At 43.2% G+C, this 19,298-nt stretch overlaps 1 protein-coding gene across 4 annotated transcripts in view; it reads left to right on the top strand.

The window, feature by feature from the left end:
* Positions 1–19,298, top strand: part of ACSBG1 (acyl-CoA synthetase bubblegum family member 1) — a 124,213-nt gene that overhangs the window by 86,814 nt on the left and 18,101 nt on the right. For all 4 annotated transcript variants that reach the window (XM_030576697.1, XM_030576695.1, XM_030576694.1 and 1 more), the window contains 7 exons: positions 675–763; positions 2,303–2,423; positions 5,972–6,052; positions 9,153–9,302; positions 12,411–12,587; positions 13,450–13,631; positions 17,516–17,749. In XM_030576697.1, coding sequence (XP_030432557.1) covers positions 675–763; positions 2,303–2,423; positions 5,972–6,052; positions 9,153–9,302; positions 12,411–12,587; positions 13,450–13,631; positions 17,516–17,749 — 1,034 coding nt within the window. The remainder of the gene's footprint in view (positions 1–674; positions 764–2,302; positions 2,424–5,971; positions 6,053–9,152; positions 9,303–12,410; positions 12,588–13,449; positions 13,632–17,515; positions 17,750–19,298) is intronic.

The following is a 19,298-nucleotide window of genomic DNA, read 5'->3' as shown; positions in this document are numbered from 1 at the left end:
GGGGCTTTCCCTACACAAGTGGCGTCCCACTTTGGGAAACACTGACATAGAGGGTCATAGAGGGGGATGATTCGTGGGCCACCTTGCACAAGCCCACAGAGAGGGCTGGGCATGCAGGAAAAACGTTCTGAAGGGATAGAGCAGCATGCATATTTCTCCCTGTTCTCCAGGGAACTTGAAGTTTAATCCTTCACAGAGCTGACCCAGGGCCATACAGCTATGCAACACTCCTCATTCCGGGCTATGTACTAAGTCCACAATCTGGCCCTAAGTATAACTAAACAAAACTAACCTGGCAGGGTGAAAAGTATTTAGTAAAGATTCTGAGTGTGGGATAAGTCTAATATTTGTTGAACTTTGGTTCTTGTTGCAAAGCCCTTCTGTTTTTCAGACCTTCTTTGAGGGACTGGGCTGGGCTGGGAATTTGGGTGTGAGGGATGGGAGACTCTTATGTTTGCATGAACTTAGGGAGTGTTAATTGCAGACAGTAGTTCCATTTGTATTGTGTATATGGTCTATTAATACATTTTGTATAAATGCCTAGAGCTATGCATGGGTCCATTTTTTAAATGCATAAATAATAAAGAGTTCCAAATCTATTTTTTGTGTTCACTATATCTTTCTCTCTAATATGCCTGCATTACATATCTCAGTGTTTGCTCTTTTGTTTTAAGCTTGGTCTTGAACGATTCCACAGCGTAGCAATACTTGGATTTAACTCTCCAGAATGGTTCATTTCAGCTGTTGGGGCTATTTTTGCTGGGTAAGTTTTGGATTAGTGCTAGGTCTAGTAATGAATGTTTTCCAGTGTAGCATTTGGTTCTGTGGAGTGCGACCATCCCCTCCTGTAGAAAAGGGGAGGAGAGAAATCACATTTCATGCTCTTCTTGCACTCCAAATAAACTACCTCTTTTCTCTTTACGCCACTAAACATATTAGAGCTATCGTGTCTCACAGTGCCTCCAGGGGTGAGTTAAAGACCTAGTAAACTATGACCGGTAGTATTGTTTCATTTGCAAATATTACCATCTCATAAGTATGTTCAGTCACATGGTGGGGACCTGTTACTTTCCCTGTATCTAAAGTAAAGCAATCCAAAACCTCACACAATGAGCCCCTTTGCTAAAGCCCCAACTGCATTAGACACACAATATACTGTATTGTCTCTTATCTCTGTTCCTTGAGTGATATGGATCAAAGCCCACTAATTTCCTGTTAGTGCAGCTGAGCCTGCCCATGAACTGATTCCTGGCCTGATTCCAGTGCAGAATACATTGATGACGTGACAAGCAAAGCACTAACCAGCAGAATTCTGTCTGTCGCAGTGTCTGTCTGTCTAATTCCAATAATCAGTTTCTCAATTTGGTCTCTCTGAGGGTGCACCTACACCAGCAAAATTCAAACTGGTAATTCACCATCAGTGCAGCTCTGTCAGTGGCAGAAATAGTGGGGGATGTCCTGTTGTAAAGAGGACTCAGGCATTTTTCCACTGCATGGTCTAAGCCTACTCTAGGCAAAAGTGCTGAGTCCTACGCTACAGCCTCCGCTATTATTGCATCCATTATGAATTTCCCTAGCGTAGACAAGGCCTTAGGTGCTTTGATAGTCACACCACCACATAATGGTGCTGTTTTTCAGACTAAGTGCTGAACTCTTTTCTTCTGTCTGTTACTGTTAGCTGTGCAGAATACCTGGAGCAAGCCTGACAGCCACATCTATGCTGCACAGTGTGTGTACCCATCCCCCTATGCACTCCACTGGGTTTCATCCAATCTTAAATTCTTCTTCCCTTTTGAACAACTGTAGCAAAGGTGCCAACTCCAGTGATGCTCCAGGACTGAAGCACCCACAGAAAAAAAATAGTGGGTGCTCAGCACGCACCGGCAGCCCGGCATATCAGTTCCTTCCCCTCTCCTCCCAGCCCTCCTGCCCACTGGCAGGCCCCAACGATCATCTCCTCTCCCTCCCCCACAACCCTCCTGTCACCTGGTGGGTCCCACTGATCAGCTCCTCCCACTCCTCCTCCAGCACATCCTGCCCACCAGTATCAGCTGTTCAGTGGTGTGCAGGAGATGCTGGGGGAAGGGGAGGAGCAGGAGCAGAGTGGGGGTGGGAAGAGGTGGGGTGGGGGTGAAAGTTTTGGGGAAGGGTGGAGTGGGGGCAGGGCCTGGGGCAAAACGGGGATCAAACACCTCCAGGAACTAGGGAAGTCAGCACCTCTTAACTGTAGTATGAAGGGGAAAGTGTATCATGCTCTGTGTTTTTCTGCTTGTCCATCCAGTTCACCTTTTTTTGTTAACAGAGGAATTGTCACAGGCATCTATACAACCAACTCTCCTGAGGTCTGCCACTACATTGCTTATGACTGCAAAGCCAATATCATTGTGGTAGAAAATAAAAAACAATTGGACAAGATAATGCAGGTATGGAGAGTTGCTTCTGTAACTTCTGAGGTGTAATTCCACTGCTCATGATGCTGTGAAAGGCCAAATATCAAATATTTTAGCTGTATAATGGTCATTTGGAACGTCTCATAAAACTAGGGACAGAACTAATTTTTTTTTTGTCCTGAAATCACAGGCCTCTGCCACTTGAGATATTTGAGCTAAAGGCTGGGCCAACTCTAGGCGCCAGCAAACCAAGCACGTGCTTGGGGTGGCACATTTTCAAGGGTGGCATTCTGGCCATCCTTTTTTTTTTGCTTCCAGCTGCAAAAGCCTAGATCTGACCCTGGCAGCAGCAGCGCATTGTGTGTGTGGGGCGCCTTGGGGCTGCTGTGGTTCACACCGCGGGGGAGCAGCACTGCACCTTCTGACTGGACCGGGCAGGCTCTGAGCGGGGGATACTCAGGCTGGGGGCCACCCCACTGGGCACATGGAGCAGCCTGCAGGTGCCGCAGGGCGGCCTCCCCCCAGTGCCACAGCTGGGGCTGGGCAAAGCTGCCCAGGGACTGCAACAGGGTAACCAGAAGCAGCAGCAGCAGTGGCGCCATCGAGGGTGGGGCGCTGCCATGTGGCGCCTGCGTCATGCTCTCCGGGGCTCCTTTCCCTCTGGGGCTGCCCTGCCCTGGCTCCTCAACCCCCTGCTGGGGTGGTCCCCCAGCTCTGCCCTCCCGGGTCCCAGCCAGTCCAGGAGGCGGGAGCCCTGGCTGGTGGGACCCTGGGCTGAGGCACGACCCGGGTGCCCCACTGCTAACCTCGACCCTGCCAGCGCCGGATTGGCTGGAGGCAAGGGGGGAGCAGGCGGAGTCAGCACTGGTGGGGGGAGCCCAGGGCTGGGGTGGCAGGAGGTGTAGGGGGCAGGAGAGAGAGCCCAGGGCGGGGTGGGGGGAGTGGCAGCCAAAAATTATTTTGCTCGGTGTGGCAAAAAACCTAGAGCCGGCCCTGGCTAAAGGATAATCTCCATAGCTATTAAAAAAATACAGTGCCTCTGACATGCAACTGCCAAGTTCTCACTCTATGCAGTAGATAGCACACTAGCCAGTTTATTACAGTGTTATCTGACAAGCCATTTTCTGATGATGAGCATCATATCTTAATTCTTAGTGGAATATCACAGTCTGCTTCAATGCAAGTGATTAGAATGGCAAAAATTCATTGCAATAATGGTTTCACCATAGGATTAACTAGCAGGGCTGGCTCCAGGATTTTTGCTGCCCCAAACAGCAAAAAGAAGAAAAAAAAAAAAGCGCTATCTGCCGCACTACCACCGCTGGTTGAGTCTTCGGTGGCAATTCGGCTGCTGGTCCTTCGCTCCCAGAAGGAGTGAGGGACCCGCTGCCGAAGAGCCAGAGATGCAGCCCCTATCCGTTGGCCGCCCCAAGCCCCTGCTTGCTGGGCTGGTGCCTAGAGCTGGCCCTGTTAACTAGTGTAATAATGCTGAGTTCTGGTTAGCAGGGTGACCTTTTATGGGCTGACGCATTTCATGTTATTTGGATCTGGATTTCAGGCATCACAATGGTGACTTCTTACAGAGAAGTTACAATTTCCCAACACAACTTCACTATCATTGGAGATTTACCTCACTGTAACTGAAATTACAACTTGCACATTGCAGAGCAATGAAACAGACCAGGGCTTCCATTCAATCCCAGTGAATTTATTCCATTTAGACTGAGACAGTTTCAGTTTGCATTGAACTCTGTGGTAAACCCAATTGGTCTCCAATGAGCAAATGAAGTATTGGTAAAAGAAGGGATTATCATACTGGAGGAAAATTTTAAGTGCATTCATTTTATAACAGACATCCAGTCAATTATTCAAGATATTGGTGTTTAGAGACTGAATCTTCCCTCTCCAGAACATCTCTTCCTGCTTGTAATGTTAACTACTGCAGTTCATACCTGCCTCAATCCAATATCATGGTGACTAACATTATATAAACACATGGACAGAGTTGGAAGCTCTTTATTTAAAATGAACGTGTCACAATTTTGGCAAAACTCATTGGAGGCTACAAATGGGACTATGCTGCTTCTCCCTGTGGGGCCTGATCCAATGACCCAGGAAGACAATGTGATCTTTCCACTGATTTCAGTGGGCTTTGGATTGAGCCCAAGTGAAGAACAGCATTAGGTCAGGTGTTTCTTTCGGTGATATGCTCGAGGAGGCTCTTGGGAATGGAGGAGGAGAGGTGTCCCTGAAGTCCCCTTGCTGAAAATGAAATGTTGATTGCTCTGCCTCTGATGGAGTTCACCCCTTTTCTGGATACTCCAAGATACTCTGCCTGGCCAGAGATAACATATCCCTGGGTCTTGTCAAACATACTTCTGATGAATATGACATCATATGGTTTAAAGGTACTGAAAGGGAGTGTGACCAAAGACAAACAGGGATTTTACATGTACTGCGTCCGCCATTGTCAGTGTCCAAGTCTCTGGCAGTAACTTCAGGAGGAGGATGTGATGTTGCATCCCATAAGGCTTTATGGAAATATGCTTATGAATGTATATATGACATAACTGGAATATGTTTTATGCTACATATGCTATTTAACATATCTCTGCAAAGGTTATGATCTACTGAATCTATTCATCCCTATTTGTAGGTATGTGTCATTTTTGTGTTCGAAGTTATGAATATTGGCTGTGTACTTGCTTGATTTCTAAGTAGCCTTAGTAAAGCATTTGGTCAGCTTCTCGACAAAGGAATGAAGTAGTCTTGGCACATCAGTTGGCAGCCCCAAGGGGGTTTTTGTGATCCAACCCGTCACACACTAACCATTGCTATTCACACAGGTACAATTTCACCAGTTCAGCTATCCATAGTTCAGATCAATAATATAGGTGCAGCTTTGGCTGGCAGTGCACCATGATGCAATTAAATGCTTCTGACAAGGATAGGCAAAACTACAGCATGGGAAGTGAAAGCAGCAGCACTGGCATCTAGTGGTGAACCTAACATTTTTACAAGCTAAACACACCAACTAAGTATTCAGATACAATAGCGCTCTTTCAATTTTTTTCTATTTCTTTGAAATTGCCAAATTGCTGTTATTTTTTAAAATTATATATGTTTAAAATGAGGCAGAACATTATAAAAAACGTAACCAAGGCTTGGCTACTTTAGAGACCATCTCTGTCTTCATGTGATAACCAGAGCAGCTGTAATCTGCTCACATCCCACCCTAAAAGCATTACTCTCACTGGTTGAAATGCAAAGAGGCTGGTGGCAGGTCATTTTAAATTAAGGTCCTCAACTCAGGAGGGACCTTAGCTGGAGCACCTTGGCCCAACATAGCATGGGTATAGTCTCCTCCAGAGCATGCTGCAAGGCCTGTGTGTTTCCCCAGGGGTGTTGGGATGAACTGGGTCTGAGTAGCTTTAGGGAGGGGTATTATTTGTGGTGGATTTGAGGGTTTTTGTGGATATCAGTCTAATTCAATTTTTGGAATCTTTTGATAGACACTTTTAATTAAATCAGAAACAAGTGAATCATAAATTATATGCTGTTGTATTTTAAAACCCCAACAGATCTGGAGTCATCTACCGTGCTTGAAAGCAGTTGTGCTATACAATGACTCTTTGCCAGAGAGACATCCCAATATATATACGGTATGTGAATTTTAGAGCAGTGTAACAATTCATTCATTTGATGTATTTCACCTTCTTTTCTGTCTGTGGAATGTCTGCCAGAGGATCACAATGTTTTCGTATGTGTTTGCTCTTCAATATACTTCAGTGTAATTTTTCATTAATTTCATTTACTCTGCAGTTTGTTTCATAGTTGATATTCAAAATTAGAGCTGCATTGGTTGGCTGGCTTGGTCATGTGTTATTGTTTCAGTTACTGGATTGGATTAACATAATATTTACCGGAGTTCTGGTGAGACTATACTTGCAGATCTTTTGTTGTTGTTGTATTGTTAATAGATTGTCTGCCCAGCTCTAGTGAATTGTGGTCTTTTATGCTTTATCTGGGAACTAGAAAATGCTTGTGCTCCCACAATCCATTGTCAATATTTTGTTGTCCTATGGAACCTCCTATTCTGCTAATCTTTGTATTTGTAGCAAATATTTCTATCCACAAGCAACTGTTGAATACAAGCAACTATTACATATGCAAAGAATAAAACACTTGTTCTAGTGTATTCAGGGTCTTCCTTAGCCCATGCAATACTTAGACAGCAAGATTTGGGACAAGATTAAGGATCAGACTTACTGTTAGCTATAGGCCCCAAATTTAGGTTTAAAAATAGGGTTTTACAAAGCCTAATTTGTGTAGAAGAATTTTCATTATTTATTTTTAAAATGTCACTGAAGACAATTTTCTAATGTGACATGTCTAATCCGCATGGTGCTTGGAACTGACTGTGAATTAACAGTGGAAATCCCCTGCTTAGTTTCATTGCCCACACTGAATGAATTGCAGAAAGAATACACAGCATTCAGTAGAGAGTGAATAGTAAACAAATCTCTTAAGGGTTCAGATATCAAAACAGAAAGTATTTTGCTAGTAACAGAAGTGAGGAGAAAATGTTTAACATATTTATGCCAACATTGTTCCTTCTCTCTGTATTGATTTTCATAGTATAAAACACTTAACTATACAAAGGCACATAGATATCAAGAGTGTGCTATATAAAATGCAGTGCAATAATAAGAAAAATTAATTTGCGGTGTAAAGAAGATCTTATTTAATCATATACATTTGTTATTAAATAACAGTAAACATTAGAGATTAACTCACACTGAGTTCCAAGTGTCTGAGAACTTTGAAAGAGATAAATGACATGGTTTATATTTTCTAACAGTGGAGGACAAAATGTAACTGAAAATGCTACTGATCCAGTGACAGATCTGCCACCTTTTTTCAGCGAGAGGATAATTTTTACATCAGTTGTGATGATAAGAATTAGCAGTTGCCATGTCTGTATTCTGTACAGAGACACTCAGAGATCGAATCACCAATGGTAGAGATAGTTGTTTGTTAGCTTTGATACAAATCTAGTCACATAAAACACAGGATGATAGGAAAAGGTTTTTGTGTAATATATTGAAAGTTGAGATAATCGTACAGTAATGAGCAGTTGCTGCAGCTACGGCAGACTTTACCCTTCAGTCTTTGTGGAATGGAAACACTATCCTAGTGAAGGTGCTGTTCAAGTAAACAAAGCCTAGGCAACAGGCGCACAGAGATTAATGCCTTGTGGTATGAAAGAGAGGAAGGTCAAGAATACAAAGCATGAAGAGTCAGGTCATATAGGAATAAATTCCGAGCCTGCACATTGCCAGTGGAATTGATACAGTTCACTATGTGGGAAGGAGCAGGATGTGAAGAAACCATGAAGGGGTCCACACCCTCTATATGCATGAAACTGTGCTCTGTGGTGGGCTCCTGCATGCTTTTACAGGTGGGGGTTTGGAGCATGACTGGTGTGTCAGTGATTAAAAAGGAATCCCAAGACAGACTCTCCCATGGAGGGGCAGCTTCTCTGCCATGAAGAATACTGAAGGTTAAATACTGAGGTATTAATCACAGAGTATATCCTGAGGGGAAGGATCCATTCTTCTCAACTATGTAAACTCTCCCTTGGCACCGCCACCTTATAGCCCAGTTGCTGATTACAGGCTTGGTGCAGTGTCCAAGATTTGGCCCTAAGACTGTAGTGGGGAGATTCCTTGCCAGGTATAGAACTGGGGTGCTGCCCTCAGTCACTGTTCATGTAGAGCTGTGTAAACATTATATGAATAATCCAGTCTCAGTGGGAAAACAACCCCTTTTGGTTCTCTTTCCCACATGCTGTGATTACCTCACTCCATCACCTATTAACATTGAAATAATGGGATCTTAATGTTTTTGTGTTACTTTCAGACCCATATAAATGCATTCTACCTAGACATATCTGATAGTAATCAATAGAACATATTGGCCCAGATTCTCCATTCTGCTAAGACAATTTTGGGTTGCACAAAGTGACCATATGCTTGCAGCATAAGTTAGACTAGAACCCTTCATGTTCTCCCTTGTTCAGGGACTGGACAGCCCTGAATCAGAGAGCTTCAGCCAGCTTCCTGAATCTGCTTGTCTTCCCTAGGCAGTGGAGAACTAAGGCCATTGTTCATACATTTAAATAATAAGAATACTTAGCATTTACATAGAGCCTTTCATTGTAGAATCTCAAAGTGCTTTACATATAGAATAGACAAGAAATAATTTATTGGAAACCCAACAGAATTGGACAGTTTGCTTGGTGTTTTAATTATAAGCTGTGATACAATTTACTTTATTTATGAATCAAAACCATTTCTAACGTGAGGTCTGAATCACATTTTCAGCCCACTTGACTAGAAAAGTGAATAGGAATGTTATTCTCTAAGTAGTCACCAAAAGAATTGATAAAACTTCACTGCTTTTGCACATTCCACTTCTAATAGCTGTATGTTAGTGGTGCTGATTCACAAACTTTTGGGATAACTAGTAGAGAAGGGACTGTATGACATACAGATCAAAACTGTGGTCCTATATTGGGCTTAGACCCCTCAGACAGGCAAAATTCCAATTTACCTGAATGGGAGTTTTACCTAAGAAAGGTCAGAAGAACCAGGCCAATCTTAATTTTTCTGTCCTTTTTCCAGACTCTTAAAATGTTGCAATTTCCACACTTGCTATTAGCTGACTCTTTTAATTGTTTTTCCCCATTTCATTTTGTAGATGCAAGAATTTATGGAGTTGGGAAATGAGATACCAGATGCTACACTCAATGACATTATTAGCTCTCAAAAGCCAAACCAATGCTGTGTGCTAGTATACACTTCTGGAACAACTGGGAAGCCAAAAGGAGCCATGCTGAGTCATGACAATGTATGTACTCCAGACACAGCTTTATGATAAAGATTCTCAAAGCATGAGGGTGTTTATTTCTGTGCTTTGGAAAGAAATGGGATCATGGTGGAGTCTCCAAGCACTGTGGCACTCTGTTTTAAGGACACAATAGCAAAAGAAACTATATCCAAACTATATATTTCTGAAAAACTACAAGCTCTTCTCATAGCTGAATATATAAGTGACATTTTTGGGTTCATGCAGTTGATTGTGTGATAAAATGCTATTACCACAAATATCTTCAAATGACCTCTCAAGATCATCTTCAGAAGAATCATACACCTTAGCCAGCCAATGTCACAGCAGCCTGATATTAGAAGCTTTTGCAAGGTTTTATTAAACTTGGCCCTTTATCTGTAACATTATTACCTTTCCAATTACATTCATTTTGGTTCTTCCCAATTTAGTAAAGAATAGCAAAAGTTTTGTATATTCTACAGCCCTCTTATTCACAAAATCTGAGTCTATGTTGCTGCAAACAGCCAACTCTCTAGTCCAAAGGGAGGCAAAAAGTCCACTGAAAAAAGGACTTTACACAAAAGTCTGCTCACCATGGGCTAGAATGTGGTTGGCCCTTACATGGCTATGCAGTGCGGGAAAGGATTAAGGAACTTGCATGAACACTTGTGTAGCCCATAATAGGACCTGGCTGGAATTGCAGCTTCTGCTCTTGATGGAGCACAGGAACTGATACTGAGAGCGATTCATCTTAAAGTAGGGAGTAGGCAGAGCAATATCTGGAAGTAGGATACACTGGACATGATGGACCAAAGCTCTGATCTGGTATGGCAAATCCTGTGTTCTTCTGTCTCAAAGGAATCTGGTATAGTTTCTATTTTGCTGTCAAACTATTTCTGGCTACTGTGCACAAGCAGGCTATTTTTATGCTGATCAACACAGTGGAAAACATCCTTTGCCTGTAACTGTGCTGCTGCCTTCTTTAGACAAAAGACGTTTCCCTCTGCCCTTATTCTAAATCTGTGCTGGGTCAGACATTCATCCCCTTCATCCCCACCCTGAACTGATGTGTAAACATAACTGTGTTGAGGGATTTTTGGATGCTAAGCAGGTAATGCAGCTACATATCTAGAAAATATCTTGTCAAGCCTCTGTGTACTCTTCTTCCACAAGCACTTGCCCAATAGTGCCTTCTGCACCTAGGTCAGCCTCCCTGAACCTATACACGATGGCTAGTATTCCCGATGCTAAATACCATTGGTGATACTGAATGATTTTGTGTAGGTAAATTCCCCTTTCTGTCATGTGAACTCACTGTTCTATAGTATTTATTGCTATTTTGTTTCAAATTGCATCCTAGAAATGCTTTGCTGATGAAAGGTAACAGACTGACCTTCCTGGACACTGGAGTCCTCTTTACCAATAGCAGGGCAACACACAGGCACCAACTTTTCAAATGTTGGGGCATGCTGGACCCCCAGCTCTGCCCCAGGTCCTATCCCCACCCCATCCCGCCTCTTCTGGCCCCCCTCCACCCCTGCCTCTTCCTGCCTACTTCTGCCCCCTCCCTTGAGCGTGCCACATCCTCACTCATTTCCCCCTGCATGCTGCGAAACAATTGATTGCGTTAGGCAGGCGGTGTAGGGAGGGAGTGGGATGCGCCAATCTGTGGGGCCTGCCACCTGGCAGGAGGCACTGGGGGGATTGAGGGGGAGCTGATAGGGGGGCTGCCGGTGGGTCCCCAGCAGCCATTATTTTTTCCCTGTGGGTGCTCCAGCCGTGCAGCATCCATAGAGTTGGCGCCTATGGGACAGCAGCAAGAGCAGGGACAGTGCAAGCTTCCCTTCATGGGTCTCCCAGTTTACCTCAAGCCTGACTGGGAAGGGCCATCTTTAGGAGTGAAATGGGGAAATAGTCTAAAATAAACAGGTGAAATTCAATAAGGACAAATGCAAAGTAGTACACTTAGGAATGAATAATCAAAATGGGAAATGACTGCCTGGAAAGAAATATTGCAGAAAAGGATCTGGTGGTTATAGTGGATCACATACTAAATATGAGACAGCAATGTAATACTGTTGCAAAAAAGCAAATACCACTCTGGGATGTACTAGCAAGAATGTTGTAAGCAAGACACGAAAAGTAATTCTTCTACTCTACTCAGCACTGATAAGGCCTCAGCTGCAATATTGTGACTAGTTCTGGGCACCACACTGTGGGAAAGATGAGGACAAACTGGAGAAAGTTCAGAGGAGAATAACAAAAATGATTAAAAGTCTAGAAAATCTGACCAACGGGGAGAGAGTGAAAAAATTGGGTGTGTTTAGTCTGGAAAAGAGAAGACAGGGGAGACATAACAGTCTTCAAGTACATAAAAGATTGTTATAAAGGGAAGGGTGATAACTTGTTCTTAACCACTGAGGACATGATAAAAAGTAGTGTGCTTAAATTGCAGCAAGGAAGATTTAGATTAAGTATTAAGAAAAACTTCCTAATCTTCAGGATAGTTAAGCACAAGAACAAATTACCTAGGGAGGTTGTAGACTCTCTGTCATTGGAGGTTTTTAAAAACAGATTAGACAAACACCTGTCAGGGATGGTCTAGATAATAGTTAGTCCTGCCTCAGTGCAGGGGACTGGACTATATGACCTATAAAGGTCCCTTCCAGTCCTATGAAGGTGTAGTTCAGTTCCTTTATCTGTTCAGTCCATGGCCCCTCTGGTGAGGTTAATTGTATCAGCAATACCAATTGCATATGTAAGGCAAGAACTGTAGTGCTCACAGTGCTGCCAGGGGAAAAACAGACTGCCACCATTTCATTATATTCCTCGCAGTTCATTTGCTCTAAATAGGTTTTATAGATGAGTGACAATCTACATGTTATTAGAGGTAGTGATATATCTAAACAGATGACATGCATCTGACGAAGTGAGTATTCACCCACAAAAGCTTATGCTCCAAAACATCTGTTAGTCTATAAGGTGCCACAGGACTCTTTGTCGCTTCTAATAATACATGTGTATTATACAGACAGAGTCAGAGTTTATTAATATACCAGGACTGGCTGCTTAAATTGTATTAAAATAAAACAAAAATAATATTTAACATCTTGTTATTTATGTGAACAGATAACCTGGACGGCAGCACATGCCAGCAGAGCAGGGGATATGCAACCAGCAGAAATCCAACAGGAGACTATAGTCAGTTACCTCCCGCTCAGCCACATAGCTGCTCAGATATATGACCTCTGGACTGGAATCAAGTGGGGAGAGCAAGTTTATTTTGCTGAGCCAGATGCTTTAAAGGTACCTGTAGTACTTTACATTTACATTTAAGTTATTTTTTTCACCAGCAGAAGCACTAAATAGAGCATTTGGTTTTAAGGAGATGCACAAGATAATTGCAAGTTTTGTGTAACCATTCTGGAAAAGTGAATTCAATGGGAGATGTAGGCCCAGTATTCCAGTGGCCAAAGGCCCCATTTTACCCTAACCCTGAGCCATGACTAGAACTCTGGTTCGTCAGCTCCAAAATCACAGTTGTCTATCACTTTATAATATAATATATGGAGATATACCTATCCATAGAACTGGAAGGAACCCTGAAAGATCATTGAGTCCAACCCCCTGCCTTCACTAGCAGGACCAAGTACTGATTTTGTCCCAGATGGCCCCCTCAAGGATTGAATTCACAGCCCTGGGTTTAGCAGGCCAATGCTCAAACCACTGAGCTATCCATCCCTCCTTTAGCTAAAGAAGAGTTCGTGTAACTGGTAGTAATAGTGGGTCTCTTACCCTCTATACACAAAGTTAGTTCATTACATTATAAAATGAAAAAATAACATGGCCAGAACCTGAGCCCTTTTTAAGGCAGCAGCTTGAGGATTCCCCTGGCACAGGAGGGAGTGTAAGCGCTGTTTCAGATAGGCAGGAACAGAGGGGATAGAAAGGAGGAGTAAAGCCAACTGTGCGCACTCCCACACACACCCAGTACAGACACAGTTGTGTCAAGCACTGGTCTAGCTCACCTAGGGATCTAGCTGAAATAACAGGCTCTGACTTCAATGATATTATACATATAAATGCTGCAAGACTTAATCCATTAGGAAGAAAAAAACCTCCATAACACCAATCCTGACCTTTACAATATATTCTCTTATTTTAACAGGGCAGCTTGGTCAATACACTGAAAGAAGCACAGCCAACATCTCATATGGGAGTTCCACGAGTATGGGAGAAAATCATGGAGAAATTAAAGGACATGTGTGCTCAGTCGGGATTTATGAAAAAGAAAATGTTATCATGGGCCATGTCCATTAGCTTAGAGAGGAACCTAAGCTGCTCAGGAAGGTATAATTAGTAACAAACACTACTTTAGTGATGCCCAAAGAACTTTATCTGCCCTCAATTATTCCAAAGTAGCCCTACTGACTTTAGGGGGGTTGCCTTTCTTTTCTCACTAGCACAGATATTTTGCCTGATAATTTGCATTCAGCACTGTAGTTTTATATTTTGGTAGAAATCAATGGCGACAAAAGATGTTCAATAGAATCTCGTAAAACTGATCTTGGATTCAGTGTCTGCTGGGGTATCTAGTTTTGACTGGATTTTTAAAGATAGGTTTTGTGTCTGGCACAAACTATCCCATGTCTTGCATCCAAGGTTCTGCTCTGGGCTTTACTATAGTTTTCCACTGGAGATTTTCTCCACCTTTGTTGCATGCATGTTTCAGGCTTTGGCATCCATTCCCAGTATATCAATGCATTTTCTCTGATTTTTCAGGATCCTAAAACTCATTGCCAGGTGATGTTTTGAAGGCCAAAACTATAATGCAGTTTAAAAAAATATTAGATAAGTTCATGGAGTATAAGTCCATCAATGGTCATTGGCCAAAATGGTCAGGTATGCAATGCTATGCTCTGGGTGTCCCTAGCCTTTGTTTGCCAGAAGTTGGGAGTAGATGACAGGTGATGAATCACTTGATGATTGCCTGTTCTGTTCATTGCCTCTGGAAGACAGGATACTGGGCTTGATGGAATCGTAGACTCACAGAAGATTAGGGTCAGAAGAGACCTCAGGAGGTCATCTAGTCCAACCCCCTGCTCAAAGCAGGACCAACCCCAACTAAATCATCCCAGCCAGGGCTTTGTCAAGCCAGGCCTTAAAAACCTCTAAGGATAGAGATTCCACCACCTCCCTAAGTAACCCATTCCAGTGCTTCACCACCATCCTAGTGAAATAGTGTTTCATAATATGCAACCTAGACCTCCCCCACTGCAGCTTGAGACCATTGCTCTTTGTTCTGTTGTCTGCCACCACTGAAAACAGCCAAGCTCCATCCTCTTTGGAACCCCCCTTCAAGTAGTTGAAGGTTGCTGTCAAATCCCCCATCACTGTTCTCATCTGCAGACTAAATAAGCCCAGTTCCCTCAGCCTCTCCTCATAAGTCATGTGCCCCAGCCCCCTAATCTTTTTATTGCCCTCCGCTGGACTCTCTCCAATTTATCCACATCCTTTCTGTAGTAGGGGGCCCAGAACTGGACGCAATACTCCAGATGTGGCCTCACCAGTGTCGAATAGAGGGGAATAATCACTTCCCTCGATCTGCTGGCAATGCTTCTACTTACGCAGCCTAATATGCCATTAGCCTTCTAGAAAACAAGGGCACACTGTTGACTCATATCCAGCTTCTCGTCTACTGTAATCCCCAGGTCCTTTTCTGCAGAACTGCCGCTTAGCAAGTTGGTCCCCAGCCTGTAGCAGTGCATGAGATTCTTCTGTCCTAATTGCAGAACTCTGCAATTGTCGTTGTTGAACCTCATCAGATTTCTTTTGGCCCAATCCTCCAATTAGTGTAGGTCACTCTGGACCCTATCCCTACCCTCCCGCATATCTACCTCTCCCCCCATTTTAGTGTAATCTGCAAACTTGTTGAGGGTGCAATCCATCCCATCATCCAGATCATTTATGAAGATGTTGAACAAAACAGGCCCCAGGACAGACCACTGGGGCACTCCACTTGATACCAGCTGCCAGCTAGACCTTGAGCCCTTGATCACTACCCATTGAGCCTGACGATCTAGCCAGCTTTCTATCCACCTTGTAGTCCATTAATCTAATCCATACTTTTTTAACTTGCTGTCAAAAATACTGTGGGAGACCTTATCAATAGCTTTGCTAAAATCAAGATATATCACATCCACCACTTTCTCCATATCCACAGAGCCAGTTATCTCATCATAGAAGGCAATCAGGTTGGTCAGGCATGACTTGGCCTTGGTGAATCCATGTTGACTCTACCTGACCACCTTCCTCTCCTCCAGGTGCTTCAAATGGATTCCTTGAGGACTTGCTCCATGATTTTTCCAGGGACTGAGGTGAGGCTGACCGGTCTGTAGTTTCCTGGATTCTCCTTTTTCCGTTTTTTAAAGATAGGTACTATATTTGCCTTTTTCCAGTTGTCTGGGACCTCCCCCGCTCACCACAAGTTTTCAAAGATAATGGCCAATGGCTCTGCAATGACATCAGCCAACTCCCTCAGCACCATTGGATGCATTAGATCTGGCCCCATGGACTTGTGCATGTCCAGCTTTTCTAAATAGTCCTTAACCTGTTCTTTCACCACTGCGGGCTGGTTACCTCCTCCCAATACTGTGCTGCCCAGTGCAGCAGTCTGGGCACTGACCTTGTCTGAAACTGAAACTGTGAAACTGAGGCAAAAAAAGCATTGAGTACTTCAGCTTTTTCCACATCATCTGTCACTAGTTTGCCTCCCCCATTCAGTAAGGGTCCCATACTTTCCCTGACCTTATATTAATATATGGAGATATACACCTATCTCATAGAACTGGCAGGGACCCTGAGAGGTCATGGAGTCCAGCCCCCTGCCTTCACTAGGCAGAACTAAGTACTGATTTTGCCTTAGAGCCCTTAGTGGCCCACTCAAGGATTGAACTCACAATTTTGGGATTAGCAGACCAATGTACAAACCACTGAGCTATCCCTCCCCTACTTTGTTGCTAATATACTTGTAGAAACCCTTCTTGTTACCCTTCACATCCCTTGCTAGGTGCAACTCCAATTGTGCTTTGGCCTTCCTGAGTATACCTCTGCATGCTCAAGCAATATTTTTATACTCCTCCCTAGTCATCTGTCCAAGTTTCTACTTCTTGTACGCTTCCTTTTTGTTTTTAAGCACTTCGAAGATTTCTCTGTTAAGCCAAGCTGCTTACCTGCCATATCTGCTATTCTTTCTGCGCATCGGGGTAGTTTGTTCCTGCACCCTCAATAAGGCTTCTTTAAAATACAGCCAGCTCTCCTGGACTCCTTTCCCCCTTATATTAGCCTCCCAGTGGATCCTGCCCATCAGTTCCCTGAGGGAGTCTGCTTTTGGCATAAGTCTGACCCAGTATGGCTGTTCCTAATGTTTTATGTTATCTACAGAGCCCTGAGGATTAATCACTCCACTCCCCCACCAAAAAGAAACAGTTTTATAGAGGCCGGAGGCACGATAGCACTTGATTATGAATTTATGTACAGCAGAGGAGAAGATCCTGTAGGGTATATCTACACAGCAAAGAAAAACTCGCAGCTGGCCCATGCCAGCCAACTTGGGCTCGTGGGGCTCAGCTGTGGGACTGTTTCATTACTGGATAGACTTCGGGTCTAGGGCCCAGGCTCTAGAATTAAGGGGTGGGAAGATTCCAGAGCTTAGGCTCCAGCTGGAGTCAACGCAGCAATGAAACAGCCCCTCAGCCTGAGTCCCACGAGCCTGAGTTGAATGGCATGGGCCAGCTGCAGGTTTTTCTTTGCATGTACACATGCCCATAGAGATTTCAAAAAGCATTGCATGTCTGTACTGATGTACTTGTATGACTTTTCAGTTTCCCAGATAGGTTTCTCAAATTTCCCAAACAACGAGGCTCTTGTTATCTTAATGATCATAGATTTTGGTGGAATTAGCACATATTTAAGTGGTAAAGAATCAAGGAATAGTGAAAATAGTGATCTCCATAATGCATTTCATCAGTGAATGCAAAATTGGAACAACCCTGGTATTTGGAGTTAGCATTCAGGGAAGGACATCCTGTAAATGATACAAATGGGAAATAATGTGCCTAGACATCCAAAATCAAGTGATGAACATGTAATTGAAACACAACGTTGGTTTGTTTTGGAAATTATTTACATTTCCTCTGAATTCCCCTGTCTTTCTCTGTGTGTTTTCCACTCAGCAGTGACTTGAAGCCCTTTCGAACAAGATTAGCAGACTACTTAGTACTTGCAAAAATCCGCAGTGCTCTGGGATTTTCCCACTGTCAGAAGCATTTCTCTGGTGCTGCTCCTCTCACTACAGAAACTCTGGATTTCTTCTTGAGTCTGAACATCCCGTTGTACCAGGCGTATGGGATGAGCGAGACCACAGGCCCACACTGCATGTCTGGGCCATATGTTTACAGACGTTGCAGGTAATTTTACAGAACCTTTTACACGCAGAAACCAAACAATCCCGTCAACATGAGAATGCCCATGATGCCTCCTGTTCCCACTGTTTTTCTTTCCTACTCCCTCTTTCACCTCCTTGTTTTTATGGCAGTTTCTGGGTAATTAAGTTATGGTACAGAATTACACATTATTCTGTGAATTTGCCAAGTCTTTGTCTTCTCTTTTAGAGTCAAAATCTGTGTATTTCAGTGTAAATAAATACACAGTGTAAATAAATACAGTCTAATAAAAACCACATCCTATGAAACACTCTTTATAAGGCTAGCAAGTATCCTCCTTGCTTAAACCAGGGCTCTTGATTCTTCCTCAGCATTCAGCTTTGTTGAGTTCTTTGTAAAAACCAGAATGCTGTGTGCACCCAGACAATGAGCTTACCTGTCTGTAATACCTTTGCAAAGACAGTATTGATTTTATCTAGCTTTCATATAAATATTAATATGAAAACCTTGTTTAAAGCAGTAACACCAGGTGGATGATTATTAATCTTCAAGCTGCTTAGATTTAATCCTATATGGATGATATTCACCCCTTGGCAGAAGGCTCTGCATGCTGCAGAAGCCCTGCATTAATGCAGATTTGAATCATTCTGTTACATGTATGATTATTATTGCTGTAATTTTAACTGTTGAGACCCAATAACACATCTGTGAAGTTAAAACAGACCCATTATTAAAAGGCTAACACATGGTTTGCTATACTAGCTTTACAAAAGTTTGATAGGTGGTACTCGTCCTTCACTCCAAACACTTGCCCAACCTTTGAGGAACCTAAGTAGAATGATTGCATAGGGGTTGCAGGCCCAGGATGTGAGCAGACCAGCCCTGAATATGTTGATACAGAAAAGAGTGTTGGGCTGGATAGTGGAAGAAGCTACTGGGTCTTTCTTCCCAGGTTCAGTTGGCCAAGAACCTCATATAGGAAGAGAAAAGGGTGAGACTGGCCTGGAGTAGGCTGCATTTTTCCCTCCACTTCCTGAACAGGGCAGCTGCGCAAAGCCTGATTGATCAGATTTCACGCGAGATTATGGAATTGAGTCCTGCGTGATTTATGCTGCTGAGTGATTTGTGAACTAGGCGCCTTCCTAGAACCTTATTTTACCAACCAATTATCCTAAATGTAAATGAAAGATTAGAATGAATGTGGGGTGATATTCTGGATATTCTGTTTTATATGATGTTCACTAGCATATGAATATCAGACTTCAGGAAAGATTCAGTCCAAATGCAGCACTGCTATACATTTTTGTTGCCCAAGAGAAATTGAGTGTACAGTGAATGCAGAATCAGGCTTTTGATATATAAATTACTAGCAGATACCAGATTCCAAAGTAGAAATGTTCTTTAGCCTCTGTCAAGAAGAGATGAGTGCAGTCAAGTTGTGTGCAACAATGTAGTTCATCAGCAAATTCTGAAAAAATCTGGAGCTGATACTCAGTCTGCATTCGTAATTATTTATAGCTCTGGCTAATGCATATCCACACAACTATCAAGGACTCTGTAGTTTCTCCAGAGT

Source organism: Gopherus evgoodei, chromosome 10 (assembly GCF_007399415.2).
Source record: "Gopherus evgoodei ecotype Sinaloan lineage chromosome 10, rGopEvg1_v1.p, whole genome shotgun sequence".
NCBI lineage: Eukaryota > Metazoa > Chordata > Testudines > Testudinidae > Gopherus > Gopherus evgoodei.
The sequence above is the reverse complement of the archived record's forward strand: the minus strand, read 5'-3'. Positions and strand labels throughout refer to the sequence as shown.